A 22,865-nucleotide genomic window follows, 5' to 3' on the forward strand; every position below is an offset into this window, starting at 1 on the left:
AATGGGATTATGATGTCTTTATCTCTACTAGCAAATGTTCAATAAATCATCGATAGGACACCATGAGCCTTTGAGCCTTTCTTGCAACCTGTCTACAATGCTTTAAGAGCTTCATGTCTGATCATACTGTAACTTCCAAGTGCCTTTCTTATACTACTTACTTTAGTTCAACTCCACCAAGTGTATAAGTTATTTTGGAGTTACTGTTCCCAGATGTAAGACCTTGCACTTTGCTGGATTAAAGCAAAGCTGCCACTTTTTTGACCATCTCTGAAGTCTATCTAGGTCACTCTGAAGAAGCTCTGCTAGGTGTTGGTCACTAACTACTCTACCAATCTTTACATCATCAGCAAATTTAGACATCATACCCACTATCCCTTCATTGAAATCATTTAAGAAAAATCAAAAACAACAGTGGTCCTAATACTGATTCCTGGAGAACACCACTTCTTACATTAACCCAATCTGAGGAATAACCATTTATTACAACTTTCTGCCTCCTGCCCTGAAGCCATCCTGCTATCCATCTAAGGATTTTCCCTGTGATTCCAATCTGTTCCAGCTTATAAGGTAACCGCTCGTGTGGGACTGAGTCAAATGCTTTGCTGAAATCTAAATAAACAATGTCGAAAATATTCCCTAAATCCAGCTCATTAGTGCCTGTCAAAATAGCTAATGATTTGATGATTTTCCCTTAACAAAACCATGCTCCGTATCCTTCAGAATTTCATTTCTAACCAAATGATTCCAAATTCCACCCTTGATCATTGCCTCCATGATTTTCCCTTCTACTGAAGTTAGACTGACCAGTTGGTAATTTCCCACTACACTCTTAGAACACTGCCATTATATATTTAAAATATATATATATATATATATATATATATATATATATATATATATATATATACTATCTATCTTAGGGTATTTATTGGCCTCTAGGCTCAAGAGTTGCAAAAAAAAAAAAAAAAAAAGAAGCCCACTGTCATTTCCATATCACTGATTTTACAGTGCACAGGTTCATTAGCACAGTTTCTCCTCACCAGGAATAACTTTTATCATTAAAGATTAATGTGAATTTTGAATCCATTAGCTAGGTTGTCAATGACTTTCCCACAATCATTCTGTAAGGGGACCATCTCATATCATATCATATTGTTAAACAGTAAACTGCAAAATCATTAAGTATCACTGAATACAACAAATAGAGGTTGTAGGGAATTTGGCATGAAAATCAGTTTCAATATTTTTTTTTAATTTGTTTTTTCTTCTATCCTAACTTTCATAACTTTTGTTATAAAAGTTGGGAGAGAAGAAAAACTTATAGAATAAATAAACAAAAATTGGAATAAATTTTGTGTATCTAAAAACAGCCTTTAATATAGATAAAAAATTAGACATGGAAATAAACAAAAGAATAAATAAAGTAGGAAGTTTAGGGTACCAGTTAAACAAATTCATTTGGAAACAAAAGTGAAATTAGCCAAAATATAAACTTAACTGTTTACAATTTTTAAGCCTATTTCAATCTTAAAAGAAATAAGACAGAGAGGTAAGAAATAAAAGAATTTAAAAAATCTGAATCTTCAGAAATGAGAGTTTAAGAAAAATGAATGGAATTAACAGATGACAAACCATATTTAAAAAAGGTAATAAGAAAGTATCTTGGGGTAACATGTATCCAATCAATGATAAGTGATACAAGCTTAAGATTACCATCTTAAGTTTATATCACTTAGGCATCTTGGGCATGGGTATCGAGTAAGCATTAGAACAAAGAGAACTTATTCTAGATAGGGCTAAAAATCTAATACGAAGGAGGACAGTAGGAAGAAGGTGAATGGCAGGCTGGCACTCCATAAAGACTGATTTGTACTACCACAGTGATTTGTCATCCACTGGTATAACAGATGTGGATGATAATTATTATTTATTTATTTCTTCTAAATCATGACCTTTGATTTTGGAAGTCCTGCACTTTTCTGATATGATATCTCATGCTGTATGTGGAATTCATTTATCTAAAAGCTGGATGTTTTTTATTTTTATTATATATCAGTTTATAAAATTTGAATAACAAAAGGTTCATTATAAAATATGGAAGTGGAACATAGGGTAAGGTAATTCTTTTCACTTACGTGTCCTCCCATTGATATTCCTGTTATTCCAAGTGGTCCAAATCCTTCTCGTTCACACCAGTAGAAGAGGGCAAGGGATTCTAATACTAAACAGCCTCCCATAACAAAAATATCTGATACATTATGGAGACTAGAGCGGCTATAAAAATAATAAAATCAAAATATTACATCAAACACAAATTAATTTATTTTAGCAAAAGAGAAACAACATGAGGTATCAAAAAATCTACTTACATCTGGTTCTTGGGTTTTCTAACACCATGTAATTGAAGTTAAGTTTTCAATTTAGAAATATCACAAATGCAATATTTGCAAATAATTAATTTTTTGTACATTCAAAAAAACTTTAACAAAAATTTGCAAATGAAATGATTACACTTGTTGAATAATAATAATAAAACTGTAAAAGGATATAAAAAGGATTTTCCAACAGGACAGATGCAATGCCAGCTTCTTTTAATAGAGGTCTTGCCATTAACATTCTTCTCCGCCAAAAATACTATGGTAATATTAATTATGATAATAAAAAATAATTCATGAATATGGTAAAAATACAGTATAACTAAAACAATTAAGATGTTAAATGAGATTATTAAATAATTTAATAACATTAAATTCATCAATACTTCTGAAGGCAATCAATACTTTCAGAATTCTAATAACATTTATAACAAAAATTCTGCTTAATGAAATCTTTATAAAAATCAATAGAATTTCTTGGCAAACTACCATTTCTGCTTATAATGTGATAAAAAGTTGCTTATAACAAAATTCTAGTAAATATGTGTTATTATCTTTTTTCAGTTTTTATAACTATGAATTAATCCTGCTTACAAGTAAAAATGCATGTTAAAACTCTGAAATTACAGAATAAAGAGACATTTAAATCCACAATCTTTTTTTTTGTTTTTGTGGATTGAAAAAAAAAAATTATTTTTCAAACAACTTTTACTTGTTAAATTAATTGAAACATATATCTGTAAAATTGTAATAGAAAATAATAACAAGGCCAGGAAGAAGTTCTAAAGAAGTCAGCAAAGGAGGCATATTGAAAGCAAATGAAACAAAGGTGGATTATAAAAAACAGCAGCTGATGACCTGAGGAGAAAGGTGGCATAACCACTGCAGGGCTAATGTATTAGTGTTACTGAGGGAAGAGTTGATAGTGTGAAGACACAGCAGTAGTTAAAAATGGGGATATTAAAAAAAGAAATTGAAGGCATAGTGCTTGTTCTTGAGCTGCATATTAGCAGCTCAAGAACAAGCACTACACACTAATGCAATAAAGGCTAAGATTGATAAGACCCCGAAGGACAGAAAGTGAAGGCTTTATAAGGAATCCAACAAAACAGCTGAACATCTCATGTGTGGCTGCAAAAAAGATCACACACACACATTATTTAGAGAGGCACAACAGAGTGGCCACCATAATACATTGGAACATTTGCAAAAAATATAAGTTACCATCTAGCAAAAACTGGTGGAACCACAATCCAGAAAAAGTTGTGGAAAAAATGAGGCCAGAGTGCTATGGGATTTTTGAATACAGACAGACAGACAAACACTTTTCCCATAATACAATAAAAAATACACTCGACTTGACAGTGGTTGAAAAGAAGAATGGGTAGATAATTGATATAGCAATACCTGGAGGCAGCACAGTCAACAGCTGGAAAATATAGCAAAATATAAAGACCTACAGATCGAAACGGAATGACTCTGGGAAAGGAAAACAATAATAGTGCCTATAGTTGTTGGCACCCTTAGGGCTATTCCAAAAGGCCTAGAACATTACCTGACCATCATAGGTGCAGATAAAATTTCAATCCACCAATTTCAAAAATAACACTACTTGGAACAGCACGTATTTTATGACAATACCTTTGATTATCTTAGATCCTTGGCAAGGATCCAACAGCTAAAGGACCAAATCCAGTCAATAACATCTGGTAGACAGTGTAAATAAGATAATAATAATTGTCTTTGGATGCTTTGGGAGAATAATTAAATATTGTTATTCTTTAAAAAATGCTTATTTTTTAATTTCAAAGCATATTTCAAAACAAATGCTTGTGCTTGCCTGCTTGAAAATTAAGAAATTTTATAATGGATTGGACTCCATCTTCTCCAGAACATTACCTCTTATTGTATCCATGGCTCTAGTTCAGTAATCAACGGATCTAGAACTTTGTTTCTAGATCCATTAATAAATAAACATTAACTTATGAGACTTAGTAGTGTATACACACACATGCACGTATATACACACACAATATTGTAACTCAAATATTTCTAGGTGTGGGTACCTCTTGTATATCATTAATATAATTAAAGAAATGAAAATTATAAAAGCTAGTATTAACAGTAAAAGAGTGAATGAGAACAGAATGTAACAGCATATAAACCACAGGAAAAAGAGATTAAATAAATTTTACAAAATATTAGCTCAGAATAGCTAAAAGGCGAATAATAAAAACCATAGAGAAGATTGGAAAGTGAAATATAAAAATCCAACTATAAAATTTCACTAAGGAGTTATTCAGTACATAGGTATGGAAATAACAGTGTTCAGTAGTTAATATTTAACTATATCACGATAAACTTTCAAAGAACCCTCTGGTGTCAGGGATGGATACATGCCAAATTCTGTAAACCACTGATCAGACTGAAGACAAATTGCACTTTAATTGGAAATAAGGTGTCTGTACAATAAAAGGCCTCCGTAGCCGAGTGGGCAGGAGCGGGAGTGCAGTAGCACACGCTCTTTGAGTAGACCGGGGTTCAAGCCCCTGACTGCTGAATACGGTCGATCTGCCAACCCGCACTGGACCAGCGTGGCAGATTATGGTCCATTTCCCTCAGCATGAATTGTTGAGGAGGCTTCCACCCTGCAGTGGGTTGATAATGGCTGCACTTTGCTTTTTACTTTTACAATAAAATCACTGTATTTACAAATAAAATAAAATAACGGTAAAATATAAATGACTTTACTAACATAAAATATAAATGAGTTACACAGGGAGATGATCTATATAAAGACTAAACTTCTGAACAGATTTAATCAGAAATTGAGAACACTATGAGACCCACAAAGTTAAAGAGGCAGTTAGAGATAAGAAAATTTTTACAAATAAAATATTCAAATAAATCTTTGAATATTTTATAAATGCAGGGTAAATACTTTGAAAAGGGTTATTTGGTTTTTTAGGAGCATTAGCAACTAAGGCCATATTGCTCCGGGAATATGCAGTGGTCATTCCCTGACCTTTCCGCATCCTCCATATTTGGTGGTGATGGGCTCGAATCCCGGTCTAATCAAGAAGCATGTGCTACGCACTACTGCTCCTTCCCACCTGGCTACGGAGGCACCTTACTTTGAAAAATTGCAAAACAAAGTTGAAGACATCAATGGAGAAGTGAAAAAGATTTACTGCAGGAGATTTTAGGTGTTATTAGAAAAATTTTATTAGAAAAATTAGACTCAAAATGCCAAATGCAGGAGGGAAAAATAGCATCATGGCAGTTACATCATATTTTCCAGAAGTTGTAACCACTATGATGGCAGTTAAGTCATGGTGTAACTTATCCACAGGTTGTTATACAAAGGACAAATTCCAGAAGACTTATGTAAAGCATTAAATGTACTAATTTCACTTCTCAGTGAAATTAAATTAATTTTATTTCTCAGTGCATTAATTAATTTCGCTTCTCAGTGTACCAAGTAAGATCTATGAAATTATTTTAGAGATAAAGGTTAGAAATATTGTTGACTGTAACTTTGGGAAAGAACAGTTAGGTTTTAGGCCAAACAAGAGATTTCAGGATCAAATATTTGAACTAAGAAAGACATTCCAACACATGTGCCGCAAACATTTAACATACACCCCACCACTAATTTTTGTTGGAGTATAGCTCCTCATCTTACAGCCCATACACAATCAGCATAACCCAATACAGGCATGTGAAATATAATTATATTCCATCTTCCTGTATTGAGCTATGCCAATTCCTGTGATGAATTTAAATTACATTCCACAGGTATTAAAGTAGTTAATTCTGGAGATTGTAGTGGCTCTTACTGAATTTCATAGAGCTAGTAGTGGGTCTGGGCTCATTCGATCAATTTTTTTTATTTGTAATATTGTTGTTGCAAAGAGAAAGACATTAAAATCAGTGAGTCTCCTGCAGTCTTAGTAAAAGAATTGTGAGACCATGCCAAACAAGAGATTTGTGCAAAACCACAACAGTTGTGCAAAACCATTATTCTTGATTTTGTGTTCAAATTGTATTTTCAATGGAAAAATTTGTTGTAAAGAAAAGAAAGTTAGATAAACAGTGCTGACAGAAGTTCAATTTCTGAAAAAATCTGTTATTACAACTTGTCTGGTCTGCACTCTGCTTTGATCAGTTGCTTTCTATCTATTTCTACCAAGGCATATCAGTGGGCGATTAAAGACTATGGTTTTCCCACAGATCTTTTCAGTAATGTATCAAATCTGTCTTGTGGCAATGGAAGAATTACAGTTGCCCCAGGGCCCAGTGACAAGAATGTAGAATCTCATGTTCAGCCTCTAGATTCTTATTTTCTCTATGAGATATTACACATTTGCCAGTCTACAAACATCTGGGTATCTTGGACTGTGTCAAAAGGATTGCTAAAATTTAAAAAAATTATGTTTAGTATCAAGTTCAACACAGTGATTATCAGATAAGTTCAATTGTGGATAATGGTTATCAGACGTGCCAGACACATTCTCTCTTTAACAAAATAAATCATGTTGTGATTCCTTAATCCTGTTCTTGCTTAGAGGACACTGCACATTTTTAACTGTGGATTCCATATAATACCATAATTTTGCTTGCTCCATAATTCAAACTTACGGGTCTGTAGTTACGCAGTTAGCATTAGCAAGGGCACATGATGCAAGAAAGCAAGCTTATACAGCATCAGCCAAAAAAAAAAAAAAAAAACCCTTATTTCACCCATCCCAGTTATAATAAAGGGGACAGCAGAGGAAGTAAGAAAACCCTTAGCCATAATTATGAGAGTTTCCTTGGACTTAGGGGAGGTACCCATGGACTCGAGATTTGCAAATATGACCCCAATTCACAAAGGAGGTTCAAAGGTGGACACAAGTAATTACAGACCTGTTAGTTTAACTTCTGTCCTGGGGAAATTAATGGAGGCACTGGTTAAAAAAGCATTGCAAAATCTTCTATACAAAACTTCAGTTATAGTACGGCCACAGCATGGGTTAATCAAGGGGAAGTTTGTTTGACCAATTTGACTGGATACTATGATTTTGGTCACAAAGGAACTGGATGCAAAAAATAATTTTGATATCATATACTTGGATCTTAAGAAAGCTTTTGATACTGAAAGACTACCATACAAATTGGAGCAATATGGCATTAAGAGCAAATTGCTGCTATGAATAAAGGTTGAGTGGGAGAAGACAGAGAGTTGTAATCAACGGACACTGCTCTTCGTGGCCTAATGTCATTAGTGGAGTCCCCCAGGGTTCAGTGTTGGGCCCACTGTTGTTTTCTGTATTTATCAATGATATTGGTGAAGGTATATGTCCACATTTGCAGACGACAAGAAGGTCAGCAGGGTTGTTAATGACACTAATGACAGTATGCTACTGCAACCAGATCTAGAAAAGTTGAGCAGATGGGCTGAGAGGTGGCAAATGAAGTTTAACATTGACAAATGAAAAGTACTGCATATGGGGAGCAGTAACCCCAGAGTAACATATCAACTGTGTGGTACTATACAGAAAGGGGTAGAGAATGAAAAGGACCTGGGGTAATTGTGCAGTCGGTTATGAAGTTTTCTGAACAGTGCAGACAGTCTGCAAGAATAGCCCATTGGGTCCTGTCAATGATGTACAGGAATTTTTCTAGCAGGGATAAGGAAGTGATTATCCCCTTATATAAGGCAATTGTCAGGCTACACCTTGAGTACTGTATACAGGTCTGGAGGCTTCATTTTAGGAAGGATGTAGAGCTGCTGGAATGAGTACAAAGAAGGGCAACAAGATTCGTGAATGGAACAAGTTTGCTCATATGAAGAAAGGCTTAAGTTTTGCAAATTATAGTGTCTGGAAACTAGGCACCTGCAAGGTGATCTGATTAAGGTGTATAAGGTCTTGAATGGTTTGAGCAAGCTCAGTGCTGATGGGATTCTTCCTCTTTCCCAGATTAATCACCTGAGGGAACATAAATTCAAATTTAAGAAAGACAGTTGTAGAATAGATATGCAGAAATTTGCCTTTAGCCAGTAGGTGGTTGATATCTGAAACAAACTTCTATCTGTCGTTGTAGAAGTTGACAGCATAAATAAATTCAAGGTAGAACCAGACAAACACTTGGAGTGAATGGATGGGTGAACTGAGATTTTTTTTTTTTTTTTTTGGTTTACGCTGTATAAGCTTGCTTTCTTGCATTATATGCCTCTGCTAATGGCATTACAGTACCCATCTGTATTACTGAAGCGGTTGTATATTTCCATCGAGAAGCAAATCATAAACGTTTTTCTGCAACCAGCTGGGCCAGTCAAGAATATTTGAATCAGTTTGTGACTGGGAGATAACAGACTCTAAATTACATGTATGAGTAGAATCTCTTGCTTGTCATTGGTGATTCTCATTAAGTTGCAGAAGTCCTAAATATAAAAATAACGAAATGCTTAAAGTGCGGTACTCACGTTGAATATAATCTGCAATAGTTTTATGAAAAGACTGATGGCTAAATATAAGGTGGAATGGTTAAGTTAATGCATCAAGGTGGGATGAGATTTAATTTAAAGGAAACACTTGAAGCATTTTGCTATTTTTATATTTAGTCTATTATCACGGTACTATAAGAATTCTATAACTTTATACTTGTCAGTTGCAGAAGTCCTTGTTGGTCATGAAGTTTTTGCATTTCTTTGCAATTGCGCTGAGTGGGTTGAGTACAGCGAGCTTTAGATTCTCATTCATCTCGCTCTTTGGATGATTGTAAAAGTTTGAAAGGGGTCTTCTCACAGTCGCATTACAAGGCTATACAGATTATTACAGCATTCTTTGTCAGGGTCACTGTCGTTGTCTTGACACATCGTCTTACATATTTCATTCATTTTTCAAATGTCCAAGTCTGATTCATACAATTTACAATCTAGAATGAGCTCTTCGTTGTCGTCATAGATCTTGACATATGTCATCTCTGACAGTATCTCTCATTGCAAAATGGAATGTGCATCATTACCATCTCGTGCTTGTACTCGTTGAGATCCTGAGCCAGTCATAGTTTCGATAGTGTATTATGCGTGGATACTGTCATTTCTTGCAGATCTCGTCAGTGCTGCATGTGTAATTTGTGACAAAGCATGACAGAGTACCATGATCCAACATGATAGTATGATTCAATACAAATACTTGTATTGGTGCAATCATACTATTCAACAAATGGGTATACAATCAAATGGGTAATTAGGCTATTGACCTAACCCCTTCCAAATGTTGATTCGATAGAGTAAGTAGCGAGCGTGAGCATAAATTACATTATTCATGATTTCGGTTCTAGCTGTTCGAAATTTAGTAGGTGTTGTTAAAGATGTTTACACATAAAGCATCTTTTGTGCATATGGGTACACACACACACAATTTTTCTTTTTTTTTTAATTCTCAATAACTTGATAAAAAGATAGATTCAAAAAACAAAAGAAATATTAGAGAGAAAAAAATAATATTAGTATACACCTACATATTATTTGTATTAATATGCTTGTATATATATATATTTTTTTTTTTTTTTTTTGTTAGTTGTTGGCGCATCAGCTTCTGTGGCCATAATGCACCTCCCAAAGTTTTTTTTTTGCACTACTTTGATCCAAGCCCAAGGCGGGATTCGAACCCATGACCTTTGGGTTGCCAGGCAGGCACTTTATCCACCTGGCCAGCCCGGTCGGCTATGCTTGTATAAACTACAATACACTTAATATTAAACACAATTTATTTGTCTGTAATTTTAAAACCATACACTTAATAATAAACAATTTATTTCTCTTTATTAAAAACAATACTAATTAATAATAAACACAATTTCCTGTTTCGTCGCTGTTGTAGATATCTTCGTCATTCAAATCTTTCCTGATTTTTGCCCAAACATGGTCAATCCATTCATTTACCATTATTGGATCTGCAGATTAAGATTCTTCACTAATTTTTGCATAAACAATGCTATGTCAATTTTTAAATCGATACAGCTAACCATTGTTACATACAAAATCATTGCATACGAATTGTTTAGCAAATGTTTCCCCTTGAGCCTTCAAGATCATACCATTTATTGAAAATCCAGCACTTCTTTGTGTAGTGAACCATTGAAGCAATGCTTCACGATGTTTGTAACCTCGCTCTTTCTAAATCTTTTTTTTTTTTTTTCGGTTATGTTCTTTTCCAGTGCCAATATATAAACATGTTTATTCTTCCACAATATTGAAGAGGACAAAGAAAACTTTTTACACACTTCAACATATTTTGCACCATGTGCAAATTTATTCACGAATAATTTCGACTTTTTAGTGAATCAAGAGAGACTTTCTTTTGTCAGTAGACATGTTTCTGAAAGAAGGGTTCATTTCTAACTGATTTTACTTTAAAATGACAGTAAAGTGATCTGCATACAATTATCGTTTCCAAAATTCTAAAAGTCCTGAAATAAATTTGTGGTTCAGTGAATACAAGACAATCTGTAAACAGGGTAATGGAACCATAGAAATTGCAAGCAGAACACCAATGCACTATTGTACAGCCCCCATCCTGAAAGGACAAGGTTAGGTCATAAACTGGCCCCTAATCCGATGTGGGCGGTCATAAAAGCTAAGTCATCCCTTTCATTTTTGTCTATTCCAAGAATTGGATTTTTCGACACGTGCACCATAGCATACAGAACATGTCAGAAACAGAAGCAATAACATTGCCATCTTTCTCATAATTTCGGTGGATGGCCTCTGATGAAGACACTGAAATTGTGAAAAATACTGCAATGTAATCTTATTTTGGTCATCTTTTCATTTCTTATTTTGATTTCTTGCCAACTATTTGTCTCTCTCTTTTTCATATCTTACCTGGCTACCTCATCCTACCATATATCGCTACATTCCTGGTCCATTCAGTCGAATTCACTTCTGGTGTATACTGTAAATTCAATAGGATTAAACAAAAATCTTCTTCACACTTTCTACATACTATATATATCACTTTTAGCATGTTTTTGCTTGATTTTGGGGAAATTTGGACTTGTATGGTTTGTGTGGCAACACTGCAGCCATTGGTGCTGAATCACACTATTTCCTGTCTAGACACAAACATCATACACTTGTTGTTTTCAACTGAGCAAAAACTTAAAATTTAGCATGCCACATAAGTGTGTAAATAGTGTAGATAATTTTTGTTATTTGTTATGTTTGTGGTGAAGTGCAAGATTGGGAACCAAGACAAAAGCTGGGTGCCTCATATTTGTGCTTCTAATCTTTGCAGCTGGTTAAACCACAAAGGCTGCTCAATGCCTTTTGCGGGGGGGGGGGAGAGTCTTCAGATCATATAACAGACTGTTCTTTTTGTATGGTACCACTTCTTCAGCAGAGGATTTCCAAGAAGAAAAAGTGTACCCTAAGCTACCCAAATATACCATCTGCTATTTGACTGATACCCTATGGAGGACTTCCCATTCATGAGCCACCAGTTGAATATGTTTTAGAATCTGATGAAAAGGCAGGTGATAGCCAAGATAAATCACCTGAACCCTCCACATCAACAGATCCTGATTATATTTCCAATTTCCCAACAAAATTACACAAAATCATGCAAAATTAATTAAATGATATTATCAGGATCTTGATATACCAAAAAATAAGGCAGAACTTTTAAGCTCAAGACTGTAATCTCCTTCAAGATAATGTTAAAGTGTCTATACATTGGTGCCACCAAAAGGATTTAACCCAGTTTTTTTAAAATGGAAAATAACCTTCTTGCCTGCACTGACATCGATGGTTTAATGAATGAATCACTTAATATTGAGGCACCTCCATAACCAGGTGGGAAGGAGCAGCAGTGCGTAGCACATGCTTCTTGATTAGACCGGGGTTCGAGCCCGTCACCACCAAATATGGAGGATGCGGAAAGGTCAGGGAATGACCACCGCATTTCCCGGAGCAATATGGCCTTAGTTGCTAATGCTCCTAAAAACCAAATAACAAACAAACAGCTTAATATTGACCACAAACCCCAAGACCTCAAACCGCATCGATTCTTCTAAATTGAGTTTAAAATCAGTGCTACTACTACATAATGGCAATGTACTACCATCAATTTCAATAGGCCGTGCAGTTCATATGAAAGAATCATATGATAACATGAAGCTTCTTATAGAATCCATCAAATACAAGGAGTACCAATGGCAAATTTGTGGTGACTTAAAAATTATTGCCATCTTGTTAGGAATGCAGCAGGGAAACACAAAATTTTGCTGTTTTCTTTGAAAATAGGACAGTACAGCATGGTTTTCTCATTATACAAGAAAACACTGGCTTTCAAGGCAACCACTTGATCTAGGGAAAAAAAATGTCCATTACAGTCCACTAGTTGATCCAAGCAAAATCCTGTTACCTCCCCTACAAATAAAATTGGGCCTTATGAAACAAGTGTTAAGGCCATGGATCCAGGAAAAATTTCCAAGACTTAGTGAGACCAAAATAAAGGAAGGCATGTTCACTGATCTACAGATACAGGATCTTCTCAAGGATGAAAATTTTGACCAGATCTCTGTGGTAATGAGAAAGCGGCTTGGGATGCTTTCAAACTTGTAGCAACAAACTTTCTGGGAAACAACAAAACTGATAATTATGAACAGCTTGTGAGAAATCATAAATCAGGCTGCAACATTAAAAATATGCTTTCTTCATTCCCATTTGGTGGATTTTTTTTTCCAGATAACTATGATAAGCATGGTGAGAGATTCCATCAGGACATCTCGGCAATGGAGACGCAATACCAAGGCAAATGGAACTCTACAATGTTGGCTGACTATTGCTGGACTATGACAAGAGATGCCCCATATGTGGAGTACAAATGATGGGCAAAGAAGAAGCGTAAAATGTGAATCAGGTGATTTTATGTATTTTGCTAATCAATGTTATTTAATTTTTTTTTTTAATAACTAAAAATGTATCATATATTATTTTAAACTGTTTTGTAAAGTTGTTTATAATATAACATGTTTTTCAATATAAGACATATTAAAATAATTCAGTTGATGTTCTTTATTTATCCTGTTTTAGGCCTATGTAGCGTATTTTATAGCATATAGGACATGGCAGGTATTTTCAAAGCTTGAGCAAAATAATTTTTTTTAATGCTGATTTCTCAATTCCAAACGTGCAAAACAGTACAGAAAAAATGCTTTCATCAAAGAAACAAAAAAATATTGAAACTTTGTTGACCAGTGTAATCAATGCAAAAAAATTTTTCACTACGTTGGCCAACATCCTATTCTGAGTTTGTCGGAATCAAATGAAATGTCAGTGTTTTGGGCCAGAGAATTCAGAAATAAGTTTGGAAAATTTTTCATAATACAGTTGAAGTGCTTTATTGCAGCCCTCCTTTTAATGTCCAAGTATGTTATTAGTATTAGCAATGGCCACATAGTGTGAGGAAGCCTATGGCTTATGCTGCACCAGCCAAAAAAAAAAAGTAAAATAAAAATAAATAAATAAAATTAAAAAAATAATAATAAAAATAAAATAATAATAATAATAAGAAGAAAATTAAAATAAAATAATTACTAAGAGAAAAGGAAATAGAATGACCTATGTGGTAGGTCCTGGCTGATTTCTCATAAGCATAATGCTGTTTTACATTTGTTATAACAAATGTAAAAGGCATCTATAGAAAAAGGTTAAAAATGTAAAAAAAATGTAAAAGGCATCTGTAGTAATGCCTAACATATCAGTTTAGTTTATAGACACAACATACTGATATGTTAGACATTACTACAGTTCAGGGGTCAAGGACAGGGGCACAGAAGTACAAGCGCTTTGAGTGATTCAAGCCCATGTGACTATAAGTATGATATGCTAGTACTTTCTACTTCTTGAACTCATCTGATCTTGTGGTCATCCTGGAATATAAACACAATAAAAGTTAATGTATGGTGCATTAGTGTATAGTAATAATTCATGATTTATGACAAAAAAAAAAAAAAAAAAAGGAGCAAAATGCAACAACTTTTATAGGTGAACAGAGAACATTTCATTTTTCTGCATCTGCAATATTGCTCATTCATTCCTCCAATTAGCAAAGGGCAACAAACATAATATTCAGTGCTTCAGCTACAATTCACAATATATGGATAGCCCATGTGATTTGTATGAAAGAAGAAATAATAACTGCTGGATGTCTAATGGACTGATTTTAATGAAAGTTGAGAAGACTTCACAAATCATTCTAAAAGAACAAAATAATTGCCAGATTTCTATTGGTCCAAATTTAATGAAATTTTGGATGACTCAATAAAGCTTTCTAAAAGTGCCAGATATAAATTTTATGAAAATCCATCCACTAGGGAAATATATACTATGCAAGGATAGGTGGAACAGGACCAGGGTAGGTCTCCCATGGGCAAATGTTAATGATGTTGTAGAGCAGATATCATCTTTTAAGGGCACAAAAGGTGATATTGTTGTAATCGTTGAAACTAATGACATTAAGAGTAAGAGATCTGCAGATTTAATCAACAAGTACAGGTCAGGGCTGAAAAAAAGTCGCGAGTTAGGGTTGAATGTAAAGTGTCTGCAATTATGCCCAGACACAATAGGAGGGAGTATACGATGACAGCCGGTGTCTCTGTAGCCAGGTGGGAAGGAGCAGCAGTGTGTAGCACACGCTTCTTGATTAGACCGGGGTTCGAGCCCGTTACCACCAAATATGGAGGATGCGGAAAGGTCAGGGAATGACCACCGCATATTCCTGGAGCAATATGGCCTTAGTTGCTAATGCTCCTAAAAACCAAATAACAAACAAACATGATGAGAGCCTTGTCGATCAATTCAGCCCTGGAGAGATTGTGCAAGGCTCAAAGGGTAGAATTTTTTTCAGCCTGGTCTGTGCTTGTTGACAGGAGAGACTGCTTCTATAGGGATGGGGTACACTTAAATAGAAAGGGTGCAAGAATAATTGCTGATGCTATCGAGGCATTGTTAGGTGGGTTGGAAAATTGCTAGCTTGGGGAGAGATACACAGACTAAAAGATTAACAGTGGCTACAGGCAGAGGAAAAAGTGATTCTTGCACTGCTTCTATTAGAATGAGCAGGGGCATGGAAAGCAAGGCAAAGATTTCCAGGACTGTTGGGAGTTATAGTGGAACAAATAAATACATGGGCATTGTTTGGGTAACTAACAGTAGAAACAGGTGCATGTATACTTGCATGTACACCAATGCTAGGAGTATAGTTAATAAATTTGGTGAGCTTAAAGTGGTAGTCAAGACATCAAAGGCAGATATTGTTGGGATATCAGAGACGTGGTGTCACACAGATATAAGCAGTGCAGAATTGGAATTTGGGGAGTACAACGTGTACAGAAAGGACAGACAGGGTAGGAAGGGGGGAGGGGTTATGCTGTTAGTTAAGAAACACATAAAATCTAAGGAAGTGCATCCAGTTGACATGGGTGGACAGTGCAATGTTGAGTCTGTTTGGAGTGACATACGCCTAATGAATCTCATGACTATAATGAGCAATTGTGCAGAGAAACAGTGGGCCAGTAAATTAGAATGTCTTATAATGGGGGATTTTAACTTTCCAGATATTGACTGGAACTTGTGGTTTCGTCACTCGCACACTAGCAAGACTTTTTTGGATTTATTGTATGACTGTTTTCTACAGCGGCATGTTCGAGAGGCAACCAGAGGGAGTAATACTCTTGATCTGATTACGTGCAGTGATTATGCATGCATTAAGAATTTGCAGATAAAGGAACCACTGGATGACAGTGATCACAATGTACTGATATGGGAATTACTTAAAGACGTAACTATCATCAAGGCTAAAGGGAAGGGCTTTTGCTTTTGTAAAGGTTACTACAGTGGTCTCAGACAGTTTTTAAATTGTGTACAGTGGGATCAACTGATGATGTTACCAACTTTGAATTCTAGATGGTAAACCTTCAGGGATTTAATCTTGGAGGCTACTAGGCTTTTCATTCCAACTAAGAAATACTGTTCAAGGTTCAGGCCTAAACGGATGTCAGATGAATTAATGAGGCTCGTGGCAGAGAAGAAAAATGTATGGGATGCATATAAATTATCCGGCGACACAGAAGCCTATGACAGATATAAGCTTTTCTGGAATCAAGTCACAAAGATGGTTAAGCAGGCGAAGGCATATTACAAGAAATCTTTGGCAAAGGATGCAAAGAAAATCAGCATAGAGTTCTTTACTTATGTAAACTGTAGAAGGAAAGGGATGAATCAGATTGGACCACTTAACATAGATGGGTTGACTATTGATGATCATGCTCAGGTAACTGATAAACTGAATGAGTATTTTGCATCTACATTCACACATGAGGAGTTATTCAATGAGGAGAATGCAAGAAGTTTATCAAATTCTAACAGGGAGCTAAGTGATTTTGTAATAACTGAGAGAAAATGGAGGGAAAATTGTTGAAGTTAAACATAAGGAAAGCACCTGGGGTGCATGGGATCTATCCAGTTATATTAAAGGAGGCAGCAAAGGAAGTAAGCAAACCTTTAGCCATAATTAAGAGAGTTTCCTTGGACTCAGGGGAGGTCCCCATGGACTGGAGGTGTGCAAATGTATCACCAATTCACAAAGGGGGTTCAAAAGGTGATACAAGTAACTATAGAAGTGTAAGTTTAACTGGCGTTCCGGGGAAAATAATGGAGTCACTACTAATGCTAATACAGGTCACTACTAATGCTAATACAGGATCATCTAGACAAGACTGCAGTAATATTTAAGACACAGCATGTATCTTAACTATTACAGCAGTTAAATAAAGTAAATCAGCATGGGTTTGTTAAAGGGAGGTCTTGTCTGACCAATTTGATTGGAAACTATGATGTGGTCACAAAGGTACTGAATGTCAAAAATAATTTTGATATCATATACTTGGATTTCAGGAAAGCTTTTGATACTGTTGCACATGGAAGACTGCTGTACAAATTGGAGAGGTATGGCATTAAGGGTAAGTTGCTACAATGGATAAAGGGATGGTAGAGTGGAAGACGACAGAGAGTGGTAATCAATGGACACAGCTCTTTGTGAACAAATGTTATTAGTGGATTTCCCCAGGATTTGGTGCTGGGCCCATTGTTGTTTTGTGTATTCATCAATGATGTCGATGAAGGTATAAAAGGATTAATGTCCAAGTTTGCAGATGATACAAAGTTTGGCAGGGTTGTTAACAACAGTAAAGACAGTATGCTACTCCAACTGGATCTAGATAAGTTGGGCAAATGGGCTGAGAAGTGGCAAGTGAAGTTTAACATTGACAAATGCAAAGTACTGCATATGGGTAGCAATAACACAAGAGAAATGTACCAACTGTGTGGTACTACACTCAGGGAAGTGGAAAGTGAAAAAGACCTGGGGGTAATTGTGCAGTCAAATATGAAGTTCGCTGAACAGTGCAGACAAGCTGTCAGGGCAGGTCATGGAGTCTTGTCAATGATATATAAGAATTTTGCTAGCAGGGACAGGGAGGTAATTATCCAGTTGTACAAGGGAATGGTCAGGCCACACCTAGCGTACTGTGTACAGGTCTGGAGGCCTCATTTTAGGAAGGATGTGGAGTTGCTAAAACGAGTACAAAGAAGGGCAATGAGATTGGTTAGGGGAACAAAGGGATGCTCTTACCAAGAAAGGCTCAAGTTCTTTAAATTGCAGCACCTGGAGAGTAGGCACTTGTGAGGTGATCTGATTGAGGTGTATAAGGGATTGAATGGGTTGAGGAAGCTGAATGCTGATGGGATTCTTCCTCTTGCTCAGATTAAGAACCTGAGGGGGCATAGATTCAAATTGAGGAAAGACAGTTGTAGAATAGATGTGTGGAAATTTGCCTTCAGCCAGAGGGATTGATTGGTGGAACAGACTTCCAGCTTTTGTTGTGGAAGTTGATAGCCTAAATAAATTTAAGGCTGAGCTGGACAGGCATTTGGAACGAATGTAGGGGTGAAATTAGAAGTTTTTGTTATTTTGGCTGATGTTGTATAAGCTTGCATTCTTGCATCATATGCCTCTACTAATACTAGCAGTCAAGTTATTATGTGTGGACAGACAAATGGACAGATATGGTTAAAACAATATATGCTTTACCCACATGCTAAATTGCCTAATTATGTTCTTTGATTGCTTTGACACAAATTCTAGGCAAAACCAGCCAATCTTTTATCGAATCTTGTGATCAGACCTTTTAGTCTTTTATTGTACACAGTAATTTGTACAACACCTCACAGTCAAAATAGCCGTGGACTTTACAATCAGAGAAGACAGTCTCTGTTTTTTGTGTTCACACTGAGATATATGACAAACTAAAATAAAAATATATCATCAGTATTATAAAATGAAAAGGGTGGTGTGCTGAGCTACGTAGCCAGGTAGTATGTAAGCTGATGAAAATAGAGGGTTCAGTTTGTAGGAAAATGTCCATTCACAGAAGGAGAAAAGTTAGTGTTGGTTAATTTGAGAAGTAATTATCTTTGGTATAATGAAAAGTGCTACTATGGTTTACAGAGATGAATTACATTGGGTAGATGGTTGTTGTTGTTAAGATGATGTAAAGCTAATGGTGTCAGTTATATCCTGTTTGGGGTGGAGTTGGCATTTTAATAACCTGTTTGATATTGATGGTCTGTCATAATTTTTGTACCTCATGGATGGGTATTTTTTTATGTATGCAATATAATTGTTATTTATTCAATATCTATCTACTTAATTTTATTATTGTATATATAATAGCCACAACCACAGTAGTGATGATAGAAGTATAGAATGACACACCGCTTTTCGAATCAATGTAATACCAAAATATAGTAATTTTTGGTAGTCTCTATATTGTAATACTCTGATCCTCTGTTCCACGGTATAAAGAGAAATTTAATTTTATTTTACTCGGCCAACTACTTTTTTTTTTTTTTTTTTTATGAAACCCCCAAACATGAAAGGTATCAAAACCTATAGTACTTAGTACCATGCATGGGTTGGAGGAGAAGTATGGGGGGTAGGGGGATGCCGGAAACTTTGCTCTAGAGACTAAACATGGGTTTCACCACTTCAAGCCTTCAATAAGCAAAGTGGTGGTATTTCACCGGTTGATGAAAGTCATCTACCACCTACTATGTGCTACTATATAGTAATTACTGTATACAGGGTGTCTCAAAAATATTGGTACAAACGTTTAGGGGAGGTAGGTAACATCTAAAGGAATGTGAATCGCATAGGAACCCATAACCGGAAATGTCATTGTAAGTCGGTACATGGCACTGTTCATCAGTTCGTGAGAGGGAAAATTTCTGGATTACTCATTCAAGCAGTAGTCGCCGCACGAAGAGCATGCATCGATATACGAACTGTGAGCTGGCAGACATGCACCTAGTGTATGGATTAGCAAAGGGCAATGGACGAGCCGCTCAATGAATTTATGGAGAATGCTTTCCAGACATGTACTGGACCACCGTTTGTTTGCACATGTGCATCAAAATTTGTGCGATTATGGGTCATTTAGAGGTAACAGGAGTAGTGCGGGCAGACCACGTTCGACGCAAACTCCCACCATGGAAAAAAGTGTGTTGAATGCTGTCCAGAATAATCCTACTACCAGCACACGTGCCGTTGCCTCTGCCTTAGGAGTGTCTCGTTGCAGTGTACAGCGTGTATGGCACAAAGATTCCTTACACCCCTTTCATCTCCAAAGGGTTCAGTTACTGCTCCCCTAAGATCATCCTGCACGTGTAGCTTTTGCACAGTGGTTTCTTCAAGAAAGTGTTCAAGATTTGAATTTTCCAGACTATGTTTTGTTCACGGATGAGGCTTATTTCACTCGAGAAGGCTTATTCAATCAGCACAATGCTCATGTGTGGGCTCACGACAACCCACACGGTGTGCGCCCCCATGCGGCACAACATTGCTTCGCAGTAAATGTGTGGGCAGGTATGGTCGGTGACTGCTTAGTCGGCCCATACCTGTTACCATCCCACATGAACTCCACTAAATATCGGATCTTTCTTGAACAAGTTCTACCAGGGTTACTTGACGATGTTCCAGCAAATGTGAGACGCAACGTTTGGTTTCAACATGACGGGGTGCCTGCCCATTATGGAAGGTGTGTTCATGACCATTTGAACAGGCGTTTTGGGCGTCGATGGATTGGCCGTGGTGGACCCGTTGCCTGGCCCCCATGCTCAACTGATTTATCAAGCCTTGATTACTTTGTGGGGGGCCCTCAAATCTATCGTGTATGAATCACCTGTGGAGACGGAAATGGATCTCGTGGCGAGACTCGTCTGCACTGCTGCTACTGTCAAAGAAACTCCAGGTGTGTTCGACCGTGTCCGCCAATCCATGCTGCGTCGGTGTCACGCATGCATCGCGTCTCATGGTGGAACCTTCGAGCATCTGTTGTAACATCATGAAATGCATTCATCTCGTACTCCATTGTTAATATTATGTCAAATAAATGTTTGCCACTAATTACTGTCTTGTGTCATTTCTGCTTCTTGTGCCTCTGCTACTACTTTCCCGTGACGTTTCTGGTTATGGGTTCCTGTGCAATTCACATTCCTTTAGATGTTACCTACCTCCCCTAAACGTTTGTACCAATATTTTTGAGACACTCTGTATATGTAATTTATATATTAACCTTACTACACTAAACAATGTAAAATATGCAATGCAAAATGTAGTCTTCATCTTCTTGTTTAATACTGTAGTACATATTCTGAATTATATTATACTATTTTGTAATAGAAGTATTTCATTAAAGTTAAAACTTTTCTTTGTTCTTTTGCTGATCTTATGAACTTTTGATATAATTTTTTTTTTCTCATCAACTATAACATAATATTTTAAAAAAGTGGTGAGAGCATATATACAAAATGAGCTCCAGAAAAACACCGATGATATTTAATACTGTACCAACATGGAGTCAGACTGTCTTTTTCACTTCGAAATTATGTAAAATAAAACAAAAGAACATTGACTTAAATGAGCTTTTCTGCTGCTCCCACATTCTATAAAACTAAAAAAATCGGAAAAATACAAGTAATTTCAAAACACTCACATGATCTCCAGTCCCAGCTAAATGTAGACAAATTGGCCGAACTGGATCTGAAGGCCATTCTCTGGGTAGAAGAACCTGAAATCTGAGAGTAATTCAAAAAGTAAATTTCTGGAAACAAATATAAAATTTTCAATAGTTATCTGAATATTTTATATTTATTTTCTGAACCCTTTTTAATATGCATTATAATTAAGTGTTATATAAATGTTATGTCTTTACAAGTGTTATAATAGAAACATGAAGCACACTGAAGTGATTTTAATTTCAATATTTTTCTTAGCTCTTCTACATTCTAAAACAGTATTCAAAATTATGTTCAAGAGGGTTTCCTCAAAAATTTGGGAAATCTATCAAAAAGAGTCAAACTGACTCCCACATACCTGTGAGTTTTTTCATACACCTGCCAGCTGGTTATTATAACATTTTAATTTTTTTAACACTACAATAAGTTAGTAAAACATCTGACTGAGATGGAAAGAAATTATCTTTAGAAGTACCTACATCAAAGCTTATTGAGGTGAACTTGTCTCTTCTGCAACTAGTACTTTTGAAAGTTGCTAGATTTGTGAAATAAAATTTTAAAAAATTAAAGAACAGAGTGCAATTAAAAAGAATAAAGATGGATTTTGTCTGCCATGACTTCATCTATCCCTTTAGGAGCCACAAAGCATGAGCATCTGAAAAAACCAAGGGACACAGCATTCAATAACCTCCAAACAGCTTGGGTGAAAGTCAGTAGCACAATGTTATGAAAAACACAATCACATGAAATAGGTACCTAGTCAAGACTGAAGAACCAGTGAAATAATTAGGACTTCGCAAATGAATACTCCCATATTGCATCCTCTTGATGGAAAATTAACTATATGGCAGTGAAGACAATTTAAGGGAGAAAAAGATAATAATAAAAGACATATTACACAGGTTGCAGAACAGTACATGCAGCTTTATGTATAATGTATAGGCTCTTACTAATATGGACAAAGATGTAATTATTGCATTATAAGAAATATTGGTTAGGGACCATCTCTTTGAGTATTGTTTAATACAGGTTTGGTCCTTATTTCAGGAAGAATGTGGATCTATTGAAAGAGAGTTGTTGTTGTTGTTATGGGAGTTTCTGGCGCAAGGGCTACTTTGGCCATATTGCACCTACCAAAGGTAGTGAAGCTGTATTATTGAAAGAGAGAGGGTGCAGTAAATAGCAACAAGGTTAGTTACTGACAAGACCAAATGACCAAACAATGCAAGAGAGAGGAGGAGAGTTTGTTTTTATGAGTTGCAAAATCTCAAAACTTGGTGTCTGTGTGAGAACTTGATTAGGTGACTTTTGGCCAACAAGACTTGGACTTAAAGCACATATTATAAATAATTCCATTA

The 22,865-nt window shown here is 35.9% G+C and overlaps 1 protein-coding gene across 4 annotated transcripts in view; it reads right to left on the bottom strand.

The window, feature by feature from the left end:
• Positions 1–22,865, bottom strand: part of LOC150080737 (cardiolipin-specific deacylase, mitochondrial) — a 132,383-nt gene that overhangs the window by 21,115 nt on the left and 88,403 nt on the right. For all 4 annotated transcript variants that reach the window (XM_090381018.1, XM_090381016.1, XM_090381019.1 and 1 more), the window contains 4 exons: positions 21,486–21,567; positions 2,551–2,637; positions 2,373–2,398; positions 2,139–2,277 (listed from right to left, as the gene is read on the bottom strand). In XM_090381018.1, the coding sequence (XP_090237144.1) occupies positions 2,139–2,277; positions 2,373–2,398; positions 2,551–2,637; positions 21,486–21,567 (334 nt within the window). The remainder of the gene's footprint in view (positions 1–2,138; positions 2,278–2,372; positions 2,399–2,550; positions 2,638–21,485; positions 21,568–22,865) is intronic.

Source organism: Mastigoproctus giganteus, chromosome 9, assembly GCF_048544385.1.
Source record: "Mastigoproctus giganteus isolate SK-2022 chromosome 9, ASM4854438v1, whole genome shotgun sequence".
NCBI lineage: Eukaryota > Metazoa > Arthropoda > Arachnida > Uropygi > Thelyphonidae > Mastigoproctus > Mastigoproctus giganteus.